This window comes from Acromyrmex echinatior, chromosome 4 (assembly GCF_024713525.1).
Source record: "Acromyrmex echinatior isolate Ae372 chromosome 4, ASM2471352v2, whole genome shotgun sequence".
Classification (NCBI taxonomy): domain Eukaryota; kingdom Metazoa; phylum Arthropoda; class Insecta; order Hymenoptera; family Formicidae; genus Acromyrmex; species Acromyrmex echinatior.
The window spans coordinates 13,824,535-13,851,335 of record NC_141855.1 but is presented as its reverse complement, the minus strand read 5'-3'; the positions used below and the strand labels follow the sequence as shown (position 1 = coordinate 13,851,335).

The 26,801-nt window shown below is 33.3% G+C and overlaps 3 protein-coding genes across 13 annotated transcripts in view; all 3 read right to left on the bottom strand.

The window, feature by feature from the left end:
* Positions 1–369: 369 nt before the first annotated feature.
* On the bottom strand, positions 370–7,514 carry Ctr9 (RNA polymerase-associated protein Ctr9). Of its 2 annotated transcripts, none has more exons than XM_011056658.2 (14): positions 7,371–7,514; positions 5,868–5,966; positions 5,555–5,794; positions 4,902–5,474; positions 4,708–4,827; positions 4,320–4,630; positions 3,725–4,250; positions 3,446–3,640; positions 3,265–3,381; positions 2,871–3,181; positions 2,427–2,761; positions 1,513–1,684; positions 651–1,283; positions 370–566 (listed from the first exon to the last, which is right to left on the bottom strand). In XM_011056658.2, the coding sequence occupies exons 1-14, from the start codon at positions 7,410–7,412 to the stop codon at positions 506–508; spliced, it is 3,735 nt and encodes a 1,244-aa protein (XP_011054960.1). In that variant the 5' UTR covers positions 7,413–7,514; the 3' UTR covers positions 370–505. The 2 variants fall into 2 exon arrangements, with proteins under 2 accessions (XP_011054960.1, XP_011054961.1); XM_011056659.2 differs by having other exon boundaries at positions 2,466–2,761.
* Positions 7,515–9,199: 1,685 nt separating this feature from the next.
* Positions 9,200–17,595, bottom strand: LOC105146427 (queuine/queuosine transporter SLC35F2). Of its 3 annotated transcripts, none has more exons than XM_087405012.1 (9): positions 17,405–17,594; positions 15,227–15,276; positions 13,992–14,104; positions 13,668–13,861; positions 12,700–12,862; positions 12,262–12,418; positions 11,964–12,174; positions 11,394–11,521; positions 9,200–11,307 (listed from the first exon to the last, which is right to left on the bottom strand). In XM_087405012.1, the coding sequence occupies exons 3-9, from the start codon at positions 14,080–14,082 to the stop codon at positions 11,043–11,045; spliced, it is 1,209 nt and encodes a 402-aa protein (XP_087261138.1). In that variant the 5' UTR covers positions 14,083–14,104; positions 15,227–15,276; positions 17,405–17,594; the 3' UTR covers positions 9,200–11,042. The 3 variants fall into 3 exon arrangements, with proteins under 3 accessions (XP_087261138.1, XP_011054962.2, XP_087261137.1); XM_011056660.2 differs by lacking the exon at positions 15,227–15,276 and having other exon boundaries at positions 9,200–10,576; positions 11,112–11,307; XM_087405011.1 differs by lacking the exon at positions 15,227–15,276 and having other exon boundaries at positions 17,405–17,595.
* A 501-nt stretch (positions 17,596–18,096) lies between these two features.
* RyR (Ryanodine receptor) overlaps positions 18,097–26,801 on the bottom strand; it is a 43,817-nt gene continuing 35,112 nt past the window's right edge. For 5 of the 8 annotated variants that reach the window (XM_087405004.1, XM_087405005.1, XM_087405006.1 and 2 more), the window contains 15 exons: positions 26,579–26,672; positions 25,969–26,211; positions 24,790–25,201; positions 23,917–24,321; positions 23,634–23,850; positions 22,665–23,520; positions 22,395–22,594; positions 21,106–21,352; positions 20,691–20,969; positions 20,237–20,523; positions 20,104–20,164; positions 19,728–20,003; positions 19,456–19,612; positions 19,219–19,384; positions 18,097–19,122 (listed from right to left, as the gene is read on the bottom strand). In XM_087405004.1, coding sequence (XP_087261130.1) covers positions 18,960–19,122; positions 19,219–19,384; positions 19,456–19,612; positions 19,728–20,003; positions 20,104–20,164; positions 20,237–20,523; positions 20,691–20,969; positions 21,106–21,352; positions 22,395–22,594; positions 22,665–23,520; positions 23,634–23,850; positions 23,917–24,321; positions 24,790–25,201; positions 25,969–26,211; positions 26,579–26,672 — 4,063 coding nt within the window. In that variant the 3' untranslated portion in view covers positions 18,097–18,959. Of the gene's footprint in view, positions 19,123–19,218; positions 19,385–19,455; positions 19,613–19,727; positions 20,004–20,103; positions 20,165–20,236; positions 20,524–20,690; positions 20,970–21,105; positions 21,353–22,394; positions 22,595–22,664; positions 23,521–23,633; positions 23,851–23,916; positions 24,322–24,789; positions 25,202–25,450; positions 25,472–25,737; positions 25,759–25,968; positions 26,212–26,578; positions 26,673–26,801 lie in introns of all 8 variants that reach the window. The other 3 variants (XM_087405002.1, XM_087405003.1, XM_087405008.1) reach the window with 2 other exon arrangements.

The following is a 26,801-nucleotide window of genomic DNA, read 5'->3' as shown; positions in this document are numbered from 1 at the left end:
TACTTACCATTATTATTAATAGGAAAAATAAAATAACATAAGAATTTTTAAGATAAAGAAAATCAGAGAAAAAAAATCGATAATTCATGCATATAAGAGATTGCGCGGAAGCCACAGTTAACTTTAAAATATTTGGTCTCTCAATATTTATTTTTATAATTTTGTTAATATATTCTATTAGTTGTGTGTGTGTGTGTGTGTGTGTGTGTGTGTGTGTGTGTGTGTGTATGTGTGGCGCGCGCGCGTGCGCATGTGTGGCGAAATGTGATAGATAGTTGCTCAAAATAATATATTAAATAATATATTATTAAATAAAAAAAGATGAAAATTTAAAAGATAATTGCACAATAAAATTACAAAAGAAATAAATCCAGCAGAGATGATAAACATTTATTTTCCATTTGTATTAAAAGAACTTTGTAAAGCGATCTTCACACAAATTATGTATGTTATTTAAGTATAATCTTTTTTTTCACTGTGATATACAATTGTAAGAACGGCTGATTTATTCACTATCACTACCGCCGCTTCCCGATACTGATTTTCTAGACACCGGGGATGCAGAACTGTGAAAAAAAGTAGTACGTGTAATATACGCAAAAAAAACTTTTATATATTTATAATTGTAGTATGTAAAAAAATTAACTTACCGTGCCGATCCGCTCGGACTCCGGCTTCGAGAACCACTCTTCGATCTAGAGTGCGATCGCGACCTGCTACCGCTTCTCGATCTTGATTTAGACCTTGAAACAGATTTCGATTTAGACCGCGATCGACTCTTGCTTCTTGACTGGCGTTCCTCCGAGCCTGAACGCGAGCCACTTTTGGATCTTGACGGCGATACGCCTTTTCTTGAACCACTTGGTGACCTCGACCTAGAACCACTCTTTCTCGAACTCGATCTTGATCTTGGCTTTGATCCACTTCTTCGCGAGCCACTGTTAGACCTTGACCGCGAGCCGCTCTTGCGCGAACCTGACCTCGATCTTGATCTGCTTTTGGCTGACCCTGATCTTGACCCGGATACCGACCGACTTCTTGATTTTGAAACGCTCCTCGACCTGGATCCTGAAGCAGATCGAGATCGAGAGCGCGATCGTGATGGAGATCGCGAACGAGAAGCTGAACGCGAACGCGAACGCGAACGTGAACGCGAACTGCTTCTTGAACGGCTACCGGATTTCGACCTTGAACGAGATCTCGAGCGTGAGACGCGAGAGCCTTCGGAATCGGATGCGATTCGTTTGCTGCTGTGCGGTTGATTCTCATTGCCGCTTTCGCCGCTATAAAAGTAACACAAAGTTTAACATGACACATTACATTTTGTTGAGTGTGATAAATTAAGAAATTAATATATTTATTAAGATGTTTCAATATTTAGTACTATTTATAATATAATTTAAAAATGATTAAACATGATATGAATCCGTAAAAAAATCAAATCAACTCTGATTTAATGAATTCTAAAATTAGAGATAATCATATAATATTAAGATAACGTATCGTACTTACCCACTAGCGATTTTAAGGCCACCTGTATCGCTGTCTGACTCGCTCGTCGAAATAGTTTCCTTCGATTTAACCAGCTTACCCTTAAGGGTTTCAACCACTTTACGAGTTTTCTCTTTTTTAGTCCTCGCGTTCTTCTTGCCACGTTTCCGTTTCGGCTGGTCACTATCAGATCCTACAAAATACATATTTTGTAAGAAATGGTTTCTTTAATTTTGTGAAAGTATTAAACTTCATAATCAAAACGAGTAATTTTATAGTGCTATGAAAAAATTTTATAGTGCTATGGAAAAATAAAATAAATAACAAAAATCAAAATTAATTAAATTAAAACTGAAGAAATTAATTCAATCCTTATACTAAATACAAATTACAATAATTAATCAAGTACAAATTAACGACTATATAGAGTCAAATGCTGTTTTCGGTACGTCAATTATCGAACAAACATATCTTTGATACAAAAAATTCGAACGTTTCAGTCCCATTATTTGGACCATCATCAGCGATAATATAATATACAAATATTAATTGATGTTAGAGAGAATAGTGTGGAAACGCTATAATATTAATATATATATGTCCTCTTATCAGAGATTAGTTGTCAGAGGTTTGTTGACAAATAAGAGGACAATATATAATTAACCTCTGTTAACAACTAATCTCTGTTGATAAATAAGAGAACAATATATATTAATATTATAGCGTTTCAATACCATTCTCTCTAACATTAATTAACATTTGTATATTATATTATCGCTGATGATGGTCCAAATAATGGGACCGAACGTTCGAATTTTTTGTATCAAAGATATATTTGTTCATAATTGACACAAAAACAGCGTTTGACTCTATATAGCTATTAATTTGTAGTTGATTAATTATTTATAAAATAAAATAAAATATAATTGTTTTACCGCTATTGCCACTTTCATCCTTCCTGCGTCTGCCTTTACCTTTGCTCTTCCTGTCTTTAGTTTCACTGCTAGGTTTCCTTTTACGCTTTCTTTCTTTCGGTATTTCTTCTCTGCCTTCATCTCTATCAGAGCCTCCACTATCACTAACATATTGATCAGTTCGGAGTCTCTTGCCCTTTTTACCGGGTTTCTCTGATGGCATTTCACCGAATACCAGCGCGTTCTTAGTTTTTTCCACATATTCTTGTCGCTTTTGCAACATCTCCTCTTCTTTCTGGCGACGCATCTCTTCCAGCTTGCGTTGCTCTTCCGTCTGACGCATTTTGAAGGCTTGCCTATAAATTTAGATAATTTAGTGATAAGCGTATAAAGAAGAATATCTTTATATTCTTCTCTATCTTTATATCTTCATCTCTCATATATCATAGGATGAGAGTGACATACCTTTCTTCTTCTTGCTTCCGTCTTAACATCTTCTCTTCCTCATCCAACCTTCTAGCTCTAGCGACATGATACTGCGCTTGTGATAATAAATCTTGACACCTCCTAGCTTCAGCTTCCGCCAGCTGTTCCATCCTGTCGCCGTGCGCTGACAAATACTGAAAATATTTGTGTGAGAGACCTAATTCATGAACTGCCTGCAATACGGTGGTCAAAGTTGACTTTTCGTCTTTAAGAATTTGCGTGGCCAATCGTTGAAGTACAAGAGCAATATTGTATAATAAGACGGTATCTTGTGGAGCTACTCGGCGTGCCTAAAAATATATCGACAAATTAAATATTAACATGAAACATTAAAATAAAATAATCTTAAAAAATCACATATATAGCTAATTACTTTTAATAATGTCAGTTTCGCTTCTTTTAACTTGCCAGCTTTAAAATAAGCTCGTCCAAGATATTGCAAAACTTCAACGTGATGATATTTATAGAATTTCCGCAAACAGTTTTCGTACTGCAATATAAAATATTAAATTAGTTAAGTTGAAATTAATTACTTCTGTATATATATTATCTACCATTTGAATAGCGCTGACGAATTGTTTCTGCTCCACATAGATATGCGCAATATTTAACCAAACATCACAGAATTCTGCCGTTGCTTCGCGCACTTGAGCAAATATATCTCTAGCTTCATTTACACAACCCTTATGCGCGAGTACTGCACCGATACCATTCGCAGCCCAGATGTTTTTCGGATCATTTCTCAGAACCTAGCAAATCATATTAGTTATAATCAGAAGTATTTTAATCTAGTTAATATTGAATCTAAATAAATTGAATTAGATAATAGTTACCTGCTTGTACATGGCTAATGCTCGATCTTGATGTCGCTTCTCCCTTTCTTTGTCTTTTCCACTTTGATGTAATGTTTGCAGCCAAATATTTCCCAACGCTATTAAAGAGTAAGCATCGGTGCTCGTTGTCGGATTTTTCAAAATTCTCTCGAATTTCTTCTGGCCAGGACCCCATTCCATCTTGGCCAGATGCAAATTACCCAGCAATGACCATGCGTCCGGATGTTCATTATTGATTCTCAAAGCGTCCTTGAACCAATCAGACGCTTCGTATATCTGTCCCTTATCTCTCGCCATGCAGCCGAGTCTCAAATAACAGTCCACATAATTCGGATGCTCCTTTAAAATGTCTTTGTACAGTTTCTCTGCTCGATCGAATACACATAACGCTTCGTTAAGTCGAGCTAAGTTATACGTCGTAGTCACTGCTATCGAATTGTAATATACAGAATCATGTAAGGCGTCTGCTTTTGAACGCGCCAAAGATTCCTCTAGATTTTTCCTGGCTTCCTCCAAGTTACCGAGTCTGAGAAGTAAATCATCACAAAATTACTATAATATACAAAATAAATACAATATAAAAATATACACGTACCTGTAATGTAACGCTCCCACATTGTTCAAAATCTCCGGCGGTATGTCCGCTTGAACTTTCTCCTTCAAAATTCTGGTCGCGGTTCCATAGGCATTCAAGGCTGCATTCAGATCACTTTGCTCCAATATCTGTGCTAATTCAATCCAAGCTTCGACATCGTCAGGAAACTGTTCCGTTACTTTTCGCAAGTGATTTTTTGCAATATCGCGTTTCGATTGGGAACTCGAGTTAGCGTAGAGCGAACCGAGAATCTTCATTGTTTCGTAATTTCCTGGTTGTGCTTTCAAGACCTTCTCGAAGCATTGGGCTGCCTTTTGTTAGAGGAATAAATTATTATTTTATATACACCAAATAATTATTTTAAGTAATGTATATTGCATATTCTTACATTTTCTGCATCACCACGATAAACATACATTTGTCCTAATCCAAAATGTGGCAGTACAAATACAGGCGGAGCAAACTGCGTTGCCTGATAATAATATTGAAACGCTTGATCGTAATCACCCTGAAATATTTTTATTTAATTAGCAAAAAAAGCAATATTGACATAAATAATATTAGTTACTACTTTATACTTACTTGGACGTGAAATGCTCTGGCTAGTTGATAGCAACTTTCTGCTCGCATAGCTTCGTTTTCGGTATTATGAAATGCATGCAACGCTAAATGTTGAACTTTATTATAATCTTTTTTGAAAAAGAAATGGTTCGCTAAATGGTTCAGCACCATCGGATTTGTCGAATCGATCGTGTAAGCCTTCGATAACATTTGCACGCCGGTTCTTATGCTATCGGGCTGTTGCTGATTTAATTTCAAGACCGAAAGGCCAACTAGCGCACCGACGCATTGTCCATCCAACTGTAAAGCTCTTTCAAATGCAAGTCGCGCTTTCTCTTGATTATTCAACTTCATAAAACAATGCCCCATTCCCAATCTAACAGCGGCTGGACAGTTTGGATTAGTTCTAAGGGCTTTCTTATAAAATGCAAGGGCACCTCTGTAATCTTTTTTGTTAAAAGCAATGCAAGCTTTGCCGAGCAGAGAAGGTATGTTATTTGGCGATTGATTTAATACAAAATTAAACTGTGCATCAGCCTGCTCCATTTTGTCACCTTCGAGCAAGCAGAAATAAGCTCGACCGAGTAAATGATTCTACAATGAAAAAACGATAAATATAAAAATTAAGATACTACTATGGATATTACTATTCAAACGCATATGATAATACGTACTTGATCATACATGATAATCTTGTCAGCTGTTGTATACAATAATGTAGCTTTTGTAAAGAGATCTCTTTTTTTATCTTTATTCTTTTCTTTGTTGGCTTCCTGGACATAATAGGCAGCCAACATGTCAAGGGCCCGCATCTGATCTTTTTCATAGTCACGGTAATCAATATTTGCATCAATACGAGAAGATTCAAGTATCTTAATGAAATCATCAATTTTTTGTTGCTTGTAATATTCAAGCTGAAATAAGAAATAAACTTAGATAGATACTAACATACATTCCTTTTCTATTAGAATTATCTGTTATACATACGGCCAAATTGACCCAGATATTAAGTTGAGCATGTTCCTGTCGCAGAATTCCCAGAACTTCATCTCCATCTGGTAACTGATCTAAATAAAGTTCTATGACCTATGATTGAAAAGAACAATTACAATCTTAGCAAAGATACATACGACTATATTTCTTAATTCTATTATTTTCTGATTTAATGTTTGTATATATATGTATATGTATATATATATATATATATATATATATATATATATATATATATGGAAATTAATATTACATGTTACCTATTTATTATCTTATAATTGCTTTACAAGTAATATAAAAATCAGATAAGCATTTGAATTATAATATTATAAAATTAATAAGAAATATAAAAGTTACATATTGCAGAAATGAGGAGACAGGAAAGTTGTATAAATGTATAAATATTATTGTGCACTTCTGTCATTTTCTTATGTTAATATTGATATTGATAGATACATGAAGATTATTACATTTTACTAACATATTAATATCATATAATTGCATTGTAATATCAAAATATCCATAAAATAAGTAATATTTAAAACATAACGTATTAACATAGAAATAATGATAGAAAAATTACATATGAATATTTTATATTTCTATCATTTTCTGATATATGATAGTGTTTATATTGATCTACAAGACTAATATTACATTTATTATTATCTATTATTATATATAACTGCATGATATCTAATATCAAAGTATCCATGAATGCAAAATTCATGGAACAAATAATATTTGGATCATAACATAAGAATAAAGGAAGTGTGATATTTAAATTATAATTTGCATAATATCACAATTATTCATATATAAGACAATTATTACAAGAATTATTTAAAAACACATAAGTACGATTAGATGATATTTTGAATTGAAAGCTATATACTGACAATACAATTGTCACAGACAGAAAAGATTGTTAACAGTACTTGAAAATGTGCAAGTGATATTGGATTATTCTAGATGGAAAGTCATAGGCTTATGATTTATACTCGTACAAATATACTGATAGAGAATTATGCAAGTGATATTAAATTATATTTTAGCTGGAATATTAAGATTCACATTTGTACCATTGTCACAGGTAAAAAGAATTAAAAACACTTGGAAATATAAACAGACGAAATTGAATTTGTATTTTAAATATTATAGACTTATAACCTTACCGATACATAACATGCAATTATTACAAAGAAAAATTCAACGATACATATAAACATATACGGGGCAAATAAGAGAGTTTAAAGTAAACAAAGTAAGAATAATTTATTAACGCCGAGATGTTAAAGCAACATATTGCTATCCGAATGTATGCACGTGAAATATAATATTTATTCAACCAGGAGAAGCGTGTTCTTATTTTGAGGTTAGGTCTGTATGGACGTCGCTGATTATTGCAAAAATTTTAGTCTTCCAATTCTATTGCACTCAGGATCACATATAGATATTATAAATTAATGATATAATCAATAGAAAAAGCATATTTACCTCGTCTGTATCGCGGAGTGGTATCTCTATAGACCCCGCCATTGTAACATATTTTCACGTTAGGGCGATTAAATCTTAGAGCACATAGCATAGTTATAAGTACATACAGTATAGACACTGACCATCGGTACCTTTGATATAGTGGATCCCAGGTCACATGACTCGCCGCCATATTGTGGATTGGAAAGGCGCTTATAAATTTGGGTTTTTATAAAGCTACAGAATGATTTTTCTAAAAAAAAAAAGACATAGTTCGGTCGTGTCATGAAAATTGTTTATAGCAAGTATATTTTTAAATCAGATTTATATAATAATATAATGTTAACGAACTCATTATATAAAGATAATATTCACATTAATAATAATAATAATAATATTAAACAATAATAAGTAAATTAAAAATATTAATTAAATACTATATGAAAATTGTAATTAAATGTAAAGTTATAATTTAATAATATACGTACACACAAATGCATACTTTATTACGAGAATAAATACTTTATTGTATACAAATATAACAGTCTACACAATATAGCGTCTCCGAAAAAATTTGATTTAATTTTTTAGTAAAACTTAATTTTATTAATTACATTTTATGAGGAGATTCAGCTAATCTAACTTAACCTGCAATTTCAACTTACTGAAGGCAGCTATATTACTGGTTGGAAATCGACGCATGCGCACTAAAAATTGGAGACCACATAAAAAGTTCAGTGTCTATATTGTATGTACCAGAGAGAAACCTGAGAAAGGACATGACGACCCGAAATCTGTCACAAATGCTGCCGCGCACTACTGCCCTCCGACAAAGTGGATGTAAACTATATAGCAACGTCCACTTTTCTTATTGATAGTGATATTATTCTAATACTTCCAAAAAATGTCTCATGAATTTTAAGATGTTTTTATGATATTTTATGATATATTATATTCTCAATGTTCTCTGGACAATTACTTTTTTACTTTTTACAGATTCGAAAATCTTTTTCCAGGATTGAAGTACAATATGTGTCTGTGAGGTAGAGTTTATGCCGAGAATGATAAAAAATTTTTCTTAAGATTTCAATTTCGAAATTTTTTGTTGTTCTCGGAATAAATTCCACTTCACAGACACGTATTAATGTGTATACTTTAAGCTTGGAAAAGAATTTCCAAAAGAGGATTTCTATGAAAGAGGAAAAAAGTAATTATACAAAAAAGACGATTTTAATTTTGGAAAATCTTTTTTGTTAGACCTTTGATCACAATTTCGCAAGATCAGAGTTATTTGTGCATGTCGTACGCTTCCGGGGAAGATATCATTTGATACGTACGACCTATTTTTGTACTATAGGGGAATTATAACTTGAGGTGACAGTTGTGAGAGCTGAAATAAAGTAAACTTTTAATTTTTTCCTCGATTTTTTCGTCAAATTTAGTGCGGTGTTTTTTGTGCATATCTTTATTATGTAAAAGGATTTCATGAGCTATAAATTCGGAGAAATTGGCAATCTGCAATTGTCAGTAATTCCTATTGTTTAAGATCTTCTTAAACTCGCAAATCAGCAAAATTAATGGAACTTGTAATCAATCAAGAAGTAGCAATGAGTTTTCTAAAATTTCTTTCTACAATTTTAAGTATGGGAACATTAAGTGAGAAAAATTAAATTCTCACAAGTTAGCAATGTTATTAAAAAATTAATTTAAATAAAGAATAATGCATTTTAAATCTAAAGAACACTAAAATCTAAACTAAAAGAATTTCAGTAAATACTAGAATTTTAAGATAGGAAGAGGGAATTTTTGCTGAATTATCACTTTGTCTTCTATAATATTTTCAACATTAATTACGTAAGATTAATTTATTGATTGATCGTATAATAATATGAATTAGTATGGTGTAACAATAAGGTCAAAGTTGTGTCAAGTTTGGATTTTCTGCTCATTTTGTAAATATATTGTGAAATTTCATTGTGATTAGTTATCTCAACAAAAAAGGTGGATTATTCACGAGAATATTAGATTTAGTTGTTATTACATTTCGATATTGTGCGCGCAATAGCGGAATACAAATAAGTATTTTGTTATAATTATTGTAAATATTATCCGCACTGGTAATGATGTTTGTTCATTGCAGTCACAAATCGTACTATTGTAGAAGAATAGAATAGCGTAGCATAATTACATAGTTGACTTACATTTATTGTATTAATTAGGTCGAGTTCGTCGGATTGAATTATGTAAAGTTTTCTCCTCGCTCAGCCCTCATTTTATCAGCGTAACTTATAAGTTATAAATATCTCTGTATATACTACAGTATATCGATCGTATAATCATAACAAACTTCCACGAAGGTAATTCGTGTTAATATAAAAAATTTAAGTGAAAATGAGTATACAATGTACGTAAAACGAGTATATGTTTTACATTCGCATTTTCCTAATTCTACGATCTAAGTGTTTATAGACTTTAACATTTGGCACGTTTCGTTCTTACAGAATTAGTTCACATTTTTATAAATAATACTAGGAATGTTTTTGATTCGAAAGAATATATTGATATCTACGATTGGTATATATTTTGATTTTATAACCGTCTTTGAATTGAATTCGATTATAGATGAATATACACACAAAAATATGTGATTATTACGAAATGTTTTAATCTTAAATATTAGTTGTCAATGTATAATATGCATATTGAAAGAGTTCAATTAGATAATTACACATACATGTACAGTAAATAAAATTATTTTTTATTATCAAACTATAGTTGTTATGCTGTCCAGATTTATTTTGCCACGCGCGCGAAAATTATAAAGTTAATTATAATTGTTACAATAATTAAGTTATATTGTAACGAATAGTATTTTTTCATATTATATATTTATAATATAAAAAATAAATTGTACTTATTTACTAAATAACGTCTAATCACATTATCGGATTACAATTGAAAGACGGTCCAGTTATCATTTCTCTATTAAGTACAATTAACACTGTGTAATAATAATTTCACACAGATATCTAAAAGAAGTCTTTAGACTGTGTGCTAGCGTTCGTAATTATGATGTCGACATACAAACATCCTTTCGTGCTTTCTAAGGGCTCCGTTTCAAGAAGTCGAGAAGTTCGCGAATGAATGAATCGCATGGTATTCTATTCTAGGCAGTCGTTTTCTTCCGCTTATTAATTACAGGCAGAACCACTGTTCCCATTCGCAGCCTGAAACCGTCACAGATTTCATTTACACCTCCAAAAATAGATAAAGAAGAACGAAGAGATCACTCGCTATCGCAGGCAGATTACCACGAAAAGTTTTCTTTTTGTGTACGCGGGCAATCATTTAGACATTACTTTAATCCATAGCATCACGCCTGCTATCAAACACATAATGATATAATCTAAAACTTATGCAATTATTAATTTTATTTGTCGTGTGATTTTATTGCTTTTGTATGAATCAGTTACGTTATGCGATTTATTTCTGTTCAAAAAAGCTATAATTTTTATAAAATGAGTTTACTAAATTTTAAAGAATTACGGTAGCGTAAAACTGAGTCTCATGTTGCAACACGAAGCATTATTGAAAATGGGTAGATTTCGAGAAAATGTTCAATCGTGTGGATTCTATCTGCCTCGGAATATCACGCGAACCTTGCGCTCGCGTCAAGTTCATTCCCGATAAATATCAGGGCACACCGGTACTCGTATCGAAAAATGAATTGGACGAGACACGCGGCATCGATCTTGATGCTACCTTTAGATTTGCTTGACTGCCGTAGAAAGAGGTGAAGGCCGTGTCGGAACTGACGCTAAGTGGTAGGCTTGTTGCGTCCATCGTCTCTCTCTCGCTGCCGAGAGTGGATGCCCTTATATCGAGAGTACCACTCACGCCGGACATTCCGGAACTCGTAGCCATCTCCACTTCACCAACATCGGGATGGGACATGTGTCTTGAGAATAAAATAATGTTACGTTAATGCATTCGATAATTCGTTTCGGAATTGATTCGCATGATGTTTAATAAGATTATTTTTACCTATAATCCGGAATCGGCGGTTCAATGTGCTGTCTCCGTGAGTTCGACGACATTGGTGTTCTTTTTATGGCGTAAATGTATATGCCGGTCATCGTGAGTGCGTACGAAACGAAGTACAAAGCGTGAAACTGGAGAAGACGAAGAAAGACTTCAATACTGATTTATATTATTTTTATTTACGGAAAGAATGATTTTGCTAAAATGCTAGTTGTAAAAAGCTAGATACAGATCGGAAAGTAATTGTTTTGAACCATTGAAATGATTATGTAGAATAGTGAAGCATGATGAATCATACTGCAAAAGTTTTGATATTAAGTAACCAACTCGAGTACCTTACAGCATTATTTTGATATTATTTTGTTAGTATCACAAATTATTTTCAAATCTATATTTAAATTTTAAAATATTTCACTGTTTTTTCCGTATAAGCTAACTTTACTTTGATGAAAAGATATTGCAGCGTAAATATTCTAGAAGTATTGAATAATACCTTATATTTAATGTATTTAAATGAGAACACTATCGATCGCGCAAAGGAAATGATGACATTTGTGCGAATCAATAGCTTACCTTGTAATGATGATTAAGCATTCCAGCTAATATATTGAAGGAATCTGAGGTGAGCAGCGCTAGTTGCAAGGCGGTAGCACCAGATTCGAACAATATTACTGGCACCAAAGAGAAGAACATGAATTGCGTGATGCAATAGAGAACCAGGATCGTTATTACTGGTACGTTGTCCCAGTGAAATGCTTCTATTTGAAACCTTTGGAGTACGGCGCTGTAATGACGTGATCAATACAAAAATGTCACTCATTCAAAGCATTCCTCTGAAAACTTTTAATATCCATTATGATTTACTACTTACGTTTGCATGCAGCTCAGTATCGTACCGAAAAAACCAATCATGCCGAGGTATTCGATAATATCGACCGTTTTAACGCCCAATTCCTGAAGAACCGTCGTTATCGAGAACAACACCGCGCCGCCAAGACAAAGCATATCGCCGACAAGTTGATTTTTCCCTAACATGTTGAAACATTAAACATTAATTTTTTTCTTACTCTCTTCTATCGCGAAATAGCCTATTTGTGGCCCAGGATTTATAAACCAGTATATTTATAGTCAATTCTTAAGACGGTTTGAAGATCTTATAAACATAAACCAATCACAGAACCGTATTAGATTTTAAGATATTACTCAAGATGGACTTAAGACTGTTTTAAATTTAAAAAACCGTTTATGTTTAAATATAAGAATTAACTATGAATATCGGCCTATTTGCATTCTATTCATCGATAATTACCAGTAGCAGTGGGATCGTTATTGTCGTCTATACCAGCCCAAACCAGGCATCCCACGCCCATCAAGCAGACGGATACGCCGACGATGTGCACCATTCTGTATCTGACGCCCAATACCAGAAATGAAAGTACCAACGCGACCGGTATCGCCACACAGTCAAGAAGCTAAAATATTTTATAGCCTTTTTATAAAAGTTTATATATTAGCCATATTTGTGTGTGTGTGTGTGTATATATATGTGTGTGTGTGTGTGTGTATATATATATATATATATAGTAAGGGGGAAAAGCGAGTTAGAGACACGCAACAATGGATAATTCATAAAGCGCGCAATGCGTTTGATTAAGAATGAGTGACTCGAGCATGAGGGAACGAGCATTGTTGGGTCGAAAACCCAACGTTCTCTCTTCCGCTATGGCTATTACAATGCCTATTCCGTACGCCATTCATAGTTGATATGAATATTACTATGCCAGATAATGCAAACTCAAACTGCGAGAGGAAAGTTGCGTACTCGAGTAGGAAATCGTATATTAAACAACATCGACAGAAATCGCATTTGAATTGAATTTAAACGTGAGCGGAGGTAATCACAAAACAAATATTTTTTTTTGCGAATTATTCAATGAAGCTTAAAAATTGTAATACAATAAACATAAAAAATTGATGAAAAAAATAAGTATCGAAAAATATGTATGACACTCTTCAAATTCTTTGAAGTGGAATCTCACTCTAAAGAAAATTGACCCAGTCTTGAAAAAGAATGACTCAATTTTTAATCTTTAAGATTTTTTAATCTTTATGTGAGATTTTATTCTTCAGAGTAAGATTTGCTCTAAGAGTTTTAGAAAGTAAGAATTACTCAATAATATATGGATTTTCCAAAACAAGATTTATTAATTGTTACCTATATTTTTGTACTGCTCTTACAATAAACAGTATTTTGAAGTTCTTTATGTATGCACATACCTGTATACTAGCGAGACTGGTATATTGATGCGACGATGTAATAAGAGTGCACGCCTCAACGTCAATCAGTGCTAAGAACAAATATCTCCAGCCACGAGCTCGTATGACGGAAATTAAGCCATTCCCTACACCTCTACAGGACATCCACGTCGTGTAGACTAAACACATCATCACGTAGTGTGGAACATTTTGCCCTGTCTCGCAAAAACGATAATAATTAATTAGCCGCGCAAAGTTTCATGAACTTGAAATTGCTATAATTTAATCACTTTAATTTCCGACGCTGAAGGCACAAAACAGTTTTTTTTTTAATAAATAAGTTACCTGTTGGGAGCGAGAGCTTGTAGGAACCGGTGTTTATGTAATGATTTATGAATGTCATGAAGCACAGCACCAGCGAGAGGAACTGGCCCATTATTATCGCCCTCCATACTGCCCTATTTGATAATTCATTAATAAACATTGGTACGTATTCCAAGAATGTACAAATGTGTACCTTAAAATATATCTAAATATAATACTACATGATATTGCGTTTGTAAACAGATTTTAATATCTTAAAAGTCTAATATCTTTAAGTATTAATAATTTTATATTAAATCAATTAATGTCAATTAGTGTCACTTTTTAATGCCATAAAGATTAGTATTTAAAATTTATTTATTCTCAATAAGAATATATCTTATTTTAGACTGTACATGTGAGAACACAATCGATAAATTAGAAGCCTATACCGGTCGAAGGATCTTTAATACTTTTTAAATAATTTCTATGTGAATTAATATATTAAATATATATCAATAAAGGAATGTAAAGCCAATGAAAGCTGATACAATTGTACGTGTGTAATCAAGAATAATATATATGTATATCCATCACCAATTACAGATATTTCGACCATAAACTCTCACACGTTCTCAAGACGTAGTTATAAGTACATCGCGTTATAACGGATCATCGTTATGCTAAGTACAATGTAAGTTTTATCCAACTGATACAATCTATTTTAATATTTTGACTACAATTAAAATTTCATAAATTTCATATATTAACTCGATTTTAGTTAAATGATTGAATTCTTGTTTGAGTATCTAGCTAAGTATCACAGGCGATAATGAAGTTGTTAATTTTGGACAACAGCCTAACGATTCACTAACAGCATTTACCTTATTGTTTTACAACGCATCAATTTTGATTCCGATTTATTGTTACACTGAAGATGACCTAATCCTATGATCGAAACGTCTGTAATTGATGATTGATATATATATTATTTTTATGATTACACACGTACTGTGTCGGCTCTCATTGGCTTTACATTTCTTTATTGATTTAATCTTTGGAGCCTTTTTTAATTTTTATTTCAATTACTAAATATAATTATTTGAACTACGCGTCGAAATGATTTTTCGAAAATATAAACGCAATCAAACTACTATAGTATTATCACAAATTAAATTGATAAGTAATTTAATAATTTGATGTTCAATCTGGCATTCTATTAGAAAGATATTAATGTATTGAAAAACTGTAAATAAATTTATTGCGAAAAATATTACCTCGACCGGGAGTCGACCCGGATCTCTTGTATTCCGTATATTTATATATTCTGTTGAAAGATTTATGTAGCTAATTTTTCTAACTATAGATTAAAACATTTTTTTGACAAATAGTTAAAGCAATCAAATCAGGATTAGAGCAACGAATTAGCACATAAAAAGCATTAAATTCTCATATATCAAAATTTGATTGTGCTCATATTGGCATGTTATCTTAATAGACATAGACGTCCATTAAGATAGCACGCCAATTTGAACAGAATCAGGTTCCAATGTACGGAGAATTTAGTGCTCTTTATGTACTAATTTATTGCCCTAATTTTAATTTTATTATTTTTAATCAATATTTTAATAATTATTTTTAGTAAAAAATCGGTTTTATGCTAATTTGTAAATTAAAAAAATTAGAATGCCTATTAAAAATGTTAATAATAATAATAATAATGTTTACATCGTAATTTAGTGCTAACTATGTGTTTTTAATATACCTTAGTTTAAATTTCGGTGCATTATCCTTCACGTCATAAACAACCCCGAAACATATATCGTTTCAAGAAAAAATACCTAAAGTAATAAACATATAATAAAAACATTTATATTATAATTTAGAATTCATCAAGTATTAATTTGATAGTTTGCTGTTGCATGATATGTGTTTTGGTGTTGTTTCAGTGAAGTGTAGCGCACCGAAACTACGGTTAAATTACCAAAATTTAAATTCCAGTTGAAATTTAATTTTTTTATATTCTAGTAATATGTATTAAAAGCATATAGTGCTAAATTATGGTATAAGCCTTATCATTATTATTTTTAATGGGCATTCTAACTTTAAAAGTTAGCATAAAACCGATTTATGTTGTTAGCAATTAGAGCAATTAAAATTAAAGCAACAAATTAATACATAAAGAGCATTAAATTCTTCGTGTTAACGTATTGCACTAATTCCGATTTTATCCTACGTTTTCGTTTCTTCTGCTGGTTTGATTCTATTTAAATCAATGTCTATATGTTGTGGATCTCATTTAGATGATTTTTGTAACGGTATCTTTTGCAGCTGTTAAAAATTGTGCAAATCATCAGAAGAAACCTCAGCGTAATCGCGCACGAAGTATCACAATTACTCTGATGTTTATCGTCACAATTACCCCGTACATTGAATTGACAGTAGGGTAATTATGATGTTTAATTAAAAAGTGTTATACACACTATTAATTATGCTATGTCCTTGACAAAACATTAATTTAGATTCATAGTAATCTTGAAACAATGAATATTTAAAACGACATAATCTGGAAAAAAATTGACATTGAATTGATATCTGTAAACTTTAGTAACCTAATCTTTTTATAATACTTTACACATTTGATAATTGTTATAACATAAAATTTTTGTATTTCAGACTTGTATCAATTTAAAGTCAAATTATCTTCAAACATAGAATAACATGAAATATAAAGTCTTTTTAAATTTTAATACATAAACAATTAGATATTGTCACAATTACTACGGTTGAGCCTATTATAAAAAATAAGAAACTGATTTTCTTTAAATAGAAATTTACATATTGAACTTAAATTTAACTATATTAAATATTTGTGTCCCGGTGTTTAAGTAGTAACGCTTGACGTTGGTCAGACTAAGATTGGCTATATCCCGCTTTCGAGGCGACTATGCAAAAATATAAGAAATACCGCGTAAAAATAAACGCTTAATTTAGATGACAGATAATACTTTATAGTGGCAAATTTTTATATCAATCATACAAAAATGATTGAAATTATTAAAAATATGTAAGATTACTAAAATACACATATCTTAACATAGAGATCTACGAATTTCACACATCCAGAAACCATGCAAAAGATACACCAACACTAGCGCATTCCGAATTTTGGAAATTGTATTATCACGTATATTGATTTGTTTTATTTTTATTACTCTAATTTTTGAAACTTCGATTGATATATATTAAATCATCGTGATTGCACTACGATTGTTGTTATGCCAATTGTGAAAAGCTACGACGAAACGTAGCTAAACACCCGCCACTTTTATCCCTGGGTCATTCGCCCCCTTGCGCCCGTCCCCACCGACTTTGCTGGGCGGCACAGGGCGGAAAATACACGCAAAGGCTCCTGCGAGCGTCTAAGGTGACCACCCCGACGTTTACTCACGTACCATCGGCCTAACTCGGATATGTAATTTTCGATTTTGTCACAAACGCCATTCCTGGCCTGCATCGCTGAATTTTGAGCGCCGTGACGATCGCCCGCCGATCCTCCCATGCCATGGTGCATTTTCACCCTGAAAGCGGCTGAAGGCTCCTCGCCGGCGAGCGAGTACTGATGCGATGCGCTTGCGCGACCTCCTTCCGCCGTTAGTGCGGAGGGACACGCCGTTACTCTTGTTGTTCCTCTTTCATTTCCCCGGGGGTGCGTGTCGCGACGGGAAATGCGAGATTTTACTATGCAGGGATAGACATCGATACGACACGGCGTCATAACGTCATGCGGAATTCCGCTAGCGCTTCATCGATCTCAAAACTGATTAAGAGGAACGAAATCTTTTTTGATAAAATTCTCTTTCCGATATTATTTCAATGAAAATAAAAAAGGAATTTTTAATAATTTTTGAAATTTGAAATAGGTATATTTTTAAAATTTTTTCCGTACATAATCAGTCTAAGTAAATTAAATAAGAATGTAATGATATTAATAATTTGTAGATTCTAACACATTTTTTATATATTTGTAAATTTTAACATAATTTTGAAGTTACTCTGTGAAGATAAAGCTAATACTTAAGTTTTTTAATTAAATTTGAAAAAAATATATAAGTGATGTGCACAAGGTTAAAGAGAGATTCTAGTATAACGAAATAAAGAATTATGTCTTTATTTATTACCAGATAGTCCTGCTGTAGAATTTTATTTACAATATATTGACATTCTCAGATATATGAGAATGATGCCCAGTCATATAATGTCCAAAAAGTTCTCACTTTCATATAAGTCAGAAAAAGATTTGCACATTACATAAACTTTAAACATCTTTAATTTTATTTATTCTATCATTATATATCTCAAACTTGTTATCGCTTTTCGTATTTTATGCGATGTAGCATAAAATTATACAGTATAGATCATCCGACGTATGAAAAGAAGGCAATATTATAACGCTATGAATATGTAAATTTGTGCAGTCGGTTCCGCCGTTTCCAACGATTTAACAATAACATACCGCCGATCGAAGGAAATCGAGCTTTTGTCAATGATTTTGGTATCTAGTGTTCGAAATATAATCTAAAAAAGAAAATTACTGGTTTTGATGATACAGTTTATGCCCTTTTTTACAAAGTTGGAAAAATATGTTCAATTTTATTCCCCCGATGCGGTATCAGACACGAATTTCTCTATAATCCTCATTACACGCAGTACGCAATTAATGCATTACATTCACACGTCAGAAAGTCTATTAGTTAGCCGGAATAAATTACCAAGTGGAAAACGGAGGCATAAGTTTACAAGATAAAAATTCTTTCTTTGTCGTTATGAGGTAAGATGTAGAACTTTCGAAATTTGATTTTTAAATGAGTGCTATCCACGCACTCTCGATGAGCAAAAATTTATGCGAAATTATCGAAGACACTTCGAAGACTGTTCGATGAGAGAGTCTCTTCGTCAAGTAAGATCGATCGTTTCTATTGGTCACCTTAATTAGAGTCAGGATTAATTTTATTTTTTCTTCGCTTCTTCTTCTACTGTCTCGTTCTGCTTGCGAAAGCAGTCGCCCACCGGGAAGAAATCCCAACACCTTTGTTGATACATATTCCACACGTAAGTCTCCTGACCAGTGTATTCGGTGTCTGGTTTGTTAATCAAGTGCATAAGGAAGAACCTGTGATTTAAAATCATATAGAAATTGATGATATAAAGTTTTTTTCTGATATAATGATTGTAAAATTAAAAGCATAAAATATTTATAAACATTTACATGTAATTTGCTAAATTATGTTCTTGTTGCACATGAGTATCGAACCCATGCGGTACCGCGTCGAAATATTCCTTTCCTAAACCACAAATGAAGCAGTTACTCTCCATATTTGTCTTCACATTATCGAGCTGATCTCGAAGTTCGCCGAACGCATCGATGATCAAACCTAAGGATCAATCGCGATGTAATATTGTTTTTTTTTTCTGCTGCAATCGGGGATCAATCGATTATACTCACCCTGAATGATAGCCAACAGAATGACAATCACGAAGAAGAAGAACGTAATGTCGAACATTATACGATAAACCTCGTAATCGTCACCGTCAGGTTCACCAATTTCATCGCCTATACCACCCCCGGCTCTTACGCCTTTGTACAAATGGAAAACGAAACACTGAAAGTAAATAAAGAAATGCATCAACAGCTTCAAATTAAAATAACACAAAGTTTATAGATGAAATACATTATAATTAAAAAAAGATTTTTTTACGTATTTCTGTATAACATACTGTTAGCATATGATGACATTTCTTGTCTGTTTCGTCTTCCTCCTGTATATAGAACTTTCTGAAGAAATTGAAGGCTATCACAGTGTAGATGTATACTACGATCGTCAGTAGCATCACTGTTAAGACCAACTGCTTGCCGTTATGTGTTACCGATTGTAAGATTGTTCGTAAAGTTTTGAAACCGACCGCGACGTCTAACAGGTGAGCGGCGAAGAAGAAATTGTTGTAGTTGCCGAGGATTGAAAATGTAAAGTACCACAAACTGTACAAAAAAGCCTAGAAATCAAATACGTACATATATAAGTATTTAATTTAAATAATTTACATATAAAATACATGAATTAATCTCGCTGAAAATTTACTTGAAAGAACTTACGTTATCGGTGATCGTGACTCCGGCCTTCCATATTTGATATCTCCAGTCGATATTTACAATACTATAAAAAATTACTTTTTACATTAAAGACTCTCACGGAAAGATTTGAGATATTATCACAATATCTACTTACAAATGTATTAAGCCAGATCCTTCATCTTCCTGCTGGCTGAAAGAAGTCTTTTCCATTCCGAGCAAATTGCTGATGTAATCGAAATCGTACGTCTCGCTGTATTTTTGTCGGACTTTCTTCTTTACAAATTTGTCCCAATAATTAACGGGGAAAGTCTTTGCTGATATTACCATTTTATCCCAGTGCGCTTTAATGTCATCTTCTTCTGGTGTTTCGGCTATGTATAATCCATCGAATTCTACTCGTCGTGCAATTTCCTTCTCTCGTTTGAATATGGCCAATGGTACCTGAATAAATATAAATATTTTGTAATTTCACTTTTTAAATTACAATAATTATATGAGTACATATGTCTACCATTGAATTAAAATATTTTGTCAATAGAAAACGTTATAGAAAAAAAATATTCAAGATTTATTGTGTAGTTATTGTTATTATTCGCGTTTCAAGTCACCTTTAAATGATAATATGCGACGAGCATAGCGAGTGAAACGATTGAATGAAGAGCAGCCAGTAACCTCATGACGTGAGCCATATAATAATAATCCTCAGACACTTCTACAAATTCCTGAACCTCTTCGTCTTCCTCTTCCGAACCGTTTTCACCACTACCGCTGCCTATTTCCATACCACTACCTATCAAACCCGATGTCCCCTCGCCTGATATTTCCGTTAACAAATCCGCTATTTGTCCACTACTTTCTTCGTCCGAGTCATCAGCCAAAGACGAAACCTAGATTTAAAATTAGCATACATAAAAAACCGATATACACGCAAAATTTGAATTTATAGAGATAATCTTAGATTTTTATATTTAATTTATTGCGTTTGCACAGAAAAAAAAATCATAATAGAAAATGTTGATAAACCTTATAGAATAGCAGCATAAAGTTGATACAAAAGGCGAGAACTAGCGCGACGTATTTCAGATTGTAGAAATTCCTGGCTAAGAAGGATACTATACGATGACTATATTCGGACAGATCGATGCTCGATCCTGTGGAAGGTTCGACTGAAATTTCTTGCTTTGCTTCGGCTTCAACTGCTGCCATGGCTGCTTGTTGTGCCGCCGCTGCTTCTGCCGCTGCGGCAGCTTGCGCTCTGGCTTGTTCTCCGCTAAACAAATATTGTAACAAAGCATTTAATTAACAAAAAAAAATTTACAATAATTTATTAATTAATTATTATCTAAATTTAGTTAACATGCAGTAAAATGAAAATATTCTATTTTTTTAAAAAAGAAGATAAAATAATACTAATATAAACGATATTGTTATAAACAAGAAAGTACGCATTTTTCAGTGCAATTTGTTTTAAGCATGATTTTTTCAGGTTGAAATATCGTAATTTAAAGATATATTAATATCTGCTGCAAGGATGCTAATCGTTTCGAAGTGAAATTAATTATATTTTTGTAATTAACTGATGATATCTTACGATCTAATTATCTTAGGTACATGATTCTGCGTTCATTAGAAGCGCTAAAGTTTCAGCTTTCCAACGCGACTAGGATCATCTCGCTGCTATTTTTCTATGCGAAGATATTGTCGATTATATCGACCTGTGATTTTAATCCATAGGCGAGGCCGCCTCACTCACCCGTTCGCATTGCGAAACACGTGTCAAGCGATTACTATTGGTCAGCTGATCAGCTGACCGTAGTAGTAGTATAGTAACGTAGTAACATAAGCGTCACATGCACGTGACACACAAGCGCACGCCGTACTTATTCATAATTCGTACGCGCCCGCCGGATTTTCGGAGCGCTATAACTCAATGAAAAATTGTCGTAGCGACATGCGGCAAACGCGTATTTTCTTCGTTTCACGATCTGCAGATACCGTAAAACTTAGGCCCAATTTTGACAATGTCGAAACATGACGAATGTCAAAATTTGAACAACATAAGGCGTTTTAAAAACGTCTTAAAAATATTTTGAGACATCTTATATTCTGATTTTAGAATATAAGTGCGTACTATTTAGGCATTCTTTTTTAATTTGTATTAAAGTTTTCTATTTTGCAGCACATTTTGCACCATGGCACATAAACTTAAATTTAATAACGTTAAAAATAAAATTATAAAATAATTATAATTTTATGGATTATTTAATTATTTTTCATTAATGGACTAATATTTATACTATATTTATACTAACCCAAGTAGATCAGCTAAAGTAACAGGCGACTCGCTTTCTCCTCCTTCAGCTCTCGCTCCATCCTCGCCAGTACCCTCTTCGGGTGTACTCTCACCTGTTTCTTCGATACTGGATTGCGGCGTAGAAGTAGTCGATTCGTGCGGCGCTAGTTTTATTTGCCCTCCTTCTTCTTTCGTTATATCCATTCCGAAGGCTTGCACCTATGTATGCGAATTTGTTAAATAATATTTCTTAGTGTTGTATTAACATAATTTATTGAGAAAATTTTACTTGTAAATTCGATTCATCCGGCGTCGGTGGTAAAGCGGGTAAATGCCTCGACGGTTTCTCTTCCTCCTCCTTGACTACAACAGGTTCCTCCACATGCGGTCCTCTCATTAATGTCAATAGAAGTCTCATGAAATACTTGATCACACAGCCAACACCGAAACCGGAATAATAGAAGGCGTAGAAAATCATCTTGAAGAAACCAATGAAGAGCTCGGGTATCGTCATCTGTTGCATTTCAGCAATCTTGTTCTTAATATTGGTAGGCGAGAACATGTAAAAGAAGAAATAAACACCATCTTTGATGGCTTGTATCCCCCGCCTGATTGGGTCTTTATTTCTTTCTTCATCATCCTCGGTCATATACGTGTACGACGATTCCCTCGCTTTGCCGATTCCGCCGCTTTCCTCTACGGTCATCAACGCACTCGCGTGTTGCATTTCAAAAATAGCATCTTCGCAAAAGTTGATGAAGGTTTCGAGTTTCTCTTTCTCGCCAGCCTCAACTACCGTATTATAGAAGTAGGTCTTCTTCGATTCCTTAATTTGCGGCTTCTCCCACTGTTCGATGTTCGATTCCTTGATCTCAAAGTACACGCGCTCAATTTTCTTGTTGCCACCGAGGATCTCGATTCTGCCTAAGAACGGCTCGAAGTAATTTAGAACAGAACCGGCTGTCTCAAGGAATCTGGCTAGTCTCGGTTCGTTAGGCATATGTTCGGACAGATTGGTGAGTAATACAGCCAGATTGAAACCGATTTCCTTCGACGGCTCATGGAAACGATCCATGAAAGCAACATAATCGATCTTGCCGTCGTGATTCGTCTCGCAACAGGCCAAGAGAAATTCAATTTCCTCGCTGAAAACATTTGAAAAATAAAAATTTAGATTTTTTTTTAATCTTAAATTTTAGATGTAAAGTAATTTAATTCGAAAAATATTAGATGATAGGTAATTTTGCAAGCGTAATACCTGGTATAACTCTTCTGTTGCTCCATCTTCTCCTTGAAATCCTTAGGATACACCCAACCGTCATTGTTAAGATCGACTTCCAAGAAACTCGGCGATGATACAAGATCCTTTAATTTCAAGAACATGTCGAAGTACTTCAAAATCAGTTCTACATTACTAGCCGACTCGACCAAAGTGTCTACCATCTGTTTTCCAATCGTCCCGTTCACGACATTACCTTTAAATCACATGAATATTGATTACTTTATTCATTTTTTTAATAAAATTGAAAAGAAATATATACCTTCAAGCATGGAAAGCATCATGGTAATCATGTCTTTCTGCAAGTTAAGCAATTCTTTCAGAAGATCCACCTGACTGGAGTGCTTCGATAGTTTGTCTTGCATATGCGAGAATAAGAAAAGAAAACCTCCGACTGCGTCCCACAATCTTGAATGCGCTAAAGCTTGTTGATTCTGTGCGCATGGGCCTTGAATAACCTCAGTGAGAGTGTTAAAAACTTGACTAGCAACTCCAATAGCTTTGAAAAAATTTGCTTTGCCGGCAGGGTCGATGAGTTCCTTGCTCGAGTAATGCCAGTAAAAATCCATGATTGACTCCTGCAATCGCAGTAGGTAATCGACGGTGCAAATGACCACGTTCACCGTCGTCGTATTACCAGCCTGTGTCCTAAGATAGTTCTGCCAATCTATTGAATATAGAATAAACGTCATTTGATCGAATTACTTTCAATAGTGATAATGTTTCGTTGAACACAATTAGTTCAATACAATTATATCAATATTATAATTTCCTATTAAACAATGTAATTATTATATATACAATATGTGTTAATTACATTTATAAAAAATGTAAAAAAGCCCATCAAAAGCCGTCATCAGCTGTTCGAATGCACAGAAAATTCTTTATTTTCATGTAAATGTAACAAATAAAATATACACGTTTCACCCATTAATTCAGGTCTTTATCAATATAAAATATAAATCGAAGTTACATAAGTAATGCAAAATGTAAAAATTTTTTTACATTTTTCACTGATAGATTCTTTGGAGCCTCATCTTATATATGTGTGTAATTAAATTTATGTTGTTGAATGAGAAATTATATTATTGATATAATGTTATTGTTAATTTGTGTTCAGCGGAATAATACTTGCCAAGATTGTGACCCTCGCAGGTGAGTTGGATAAAGCGGAATAAGGCGCAAGTGAATTCGGCGTCGTGCATATTCTTCTCACCAGCTGCACCCTCGGAACCAACACCGAGACCCTCAGCTTTCGTATTCCTCTCGAAAGCGTCCAGATCCAGCACGCTGCAAGAGTTCATTAGACCTGCAATGGACGTGAAGAAACCGACGTCCTTTTTCTCCTTCAGATGATTCAGCATTCCTCGCTGAATTTCGATATTACCGCCACGCAGGATCGAAATTCCAAGCTCTAAAGTCTTCATCACCATCTCGCTGGGAATGCCCTTACACGCCGATATGTGCAGAAGGACCATTTCGGCGACGCCGCGATTTGCTAGACGAGCTTGGTGGAACAAGAGTTTTTGCTTCTCCATTTCTTGCTCCTATAATTACAGAACATGATGAAAATGTTATATAAAATTAAAATCACTTTCATGTACATAAATTTAATAAATATACATACATATTATACATTACTTTTAACCAAGCATATAATAATTTATAATAAAAAAATATAATTAATATTAAACTTCTCTAATTAAAAATTTTATATAATCACTTTACATTTGTTGGTGAGATTTAACATTATTTTATGTTAAAAAATGTTCATTAAATATAATGGAATATCTTACCATTAATTTATGCATTGGCCTCTTGAGAATTACGATAAAAGAAAAAAATGCACAATTTAATTATATTGTTAGTAATAGATTGATGAAAGGAAGACAAATCTTGATAGCCTATGATGTTTTGCTTATTCATGAATGATATTATACATATTGCTTTGATTTCAATGAATAAAACAATATATAATTCAACAAATTCAGGTGTTACAATATGGAAAACTCATATGATTAATACTTTGGACTGCGAGCATATATTAAGCGGATGAATTCTCGCACTAACTACTTATTCTTACCGTAAATAGCTTATGTCTCCGCTTTTAGTAAGTTAGAAAAAAATAGGGAATTTATTAATGCGGTAGACTGATTTAGTGGGAATTTAAAGAATTCTATTTTCTTACTTGTGTGTGTGTGTGTGTGTGTGTGTGTGTGTGTGTGTGTGAGTGTGTGTGTGTGTGTGTGTGTGTGTGTGTATGAGAATTATATCTATTATATCAGACGAGAACTTATCAATCAAAGATACTTACATGGATCGAAGCTCCTCCTTCTTCTTCACCTCCACCTTCTTCTTCACCCTCTTCCTCTTCTTCCCCGCATGATTTTGAGATAATTTGAGCATAACTCATGTAAAGCGGATCTTCTTGAAGAGCGCCTGATCGTTCAGTCATAGCACCACGACAGAATGTTGTCACCAATTGTGTCAACGGATCGGGCTTGCCTTCGTCCTCAGCCTTATCCATTTTCTTCAACTCAGCATCCTCGAACGATTGCTGAAAGAAAAAATATAATATTAATATTATTGTTAATTTTATGTTAAATTATCTACATTTCAATCAGCTTAACCCACAAACTTATAGAAGTCTGTGTCTTAACCCTTAATACATACGATAATTTTCTGGGTCCTTCGTATTCCGAGTTAATTTCTGTCATTTTTAAAAGTATGTAAAAAATATTAAGTATGATCTTACATATACTTTAACATCTTTAGAAAATATTTGTAAAATTTTAAAAAAAGGAGAGGATATCTTTATTTAAGGTGCTCCAAGTATTTCAAAGAAGAGAAGGATGACGAAATCGTCATCATACGAATGACTGAATCATGTGTACTAAGGATTCAATAATATAGATCGCTGTTACCGTAAGATCCTCGATCATAACTTCTTGACCCACATTTTCATCTTGTAACCACAACTCGTAATACGTTCGTGCAAAAATATTTATCGCTCGATGCCTAAAAGAATAAATTTATATAATTAAAATATTATTCAAAGAAACATACAGTAGAAATTAATTTGCGTTAATCATACCTTCTCAATTTATATAGAGGTTCACTACGCAAACATGCAATCGCCGCTCTTTT

What these genes read in the sequence shown, in the direction of transcription:
- Ctr9 (XM_011056658.2), bottom strand. Translation starts at nt 7,412, where the DNA reads ATGGCGGGGTCTATAGAGATACCACTCCGCGATACAGACGAG. An exon ending in ATCGTGGTGATGCAGAAAAT is followed by an intron (nt 4,631 to 4,707) that starts GTAAGAATATGC and finishes CTCTAACAAAAG; the next exon opens with GCAGCCCAATGCTTCGAGAA. An exon ending in GTGGGAGCGTTACATTACAG is followed by an intron (nt 4,251 to 4,319) that starts GTACGTGTATAT and finishes TTTACTTCTCAG; the next exon opens with ACTCGGTAACTTGGAGGAAG.
- LOC105146427 (XM_087405011.1), bottom strand. Translation starts at nt 17,523, where the DNA reads ATGCACCATGGCATGGGAGGATCGGCGGGCGATCGTCACGGCGCTCAA. An exon ending in TAACGATCCCACTGCTACTG is followed by an intron (nt 12,419 to 12,699) that starts GTAATTATCGAT and finishes TCAACATGTTAG; the next exon opens with GGAAAAATCAACTTGTCGGC. An exon ending in TGCTTAATCATCATTACAAG is followed by an intron (nt 11,522 to 11,963) that starts GTAAGCTATTGA and finishes CGTCTTCTCCAG; the next exon opens with TTTCACGCTTTGTACTTCGT.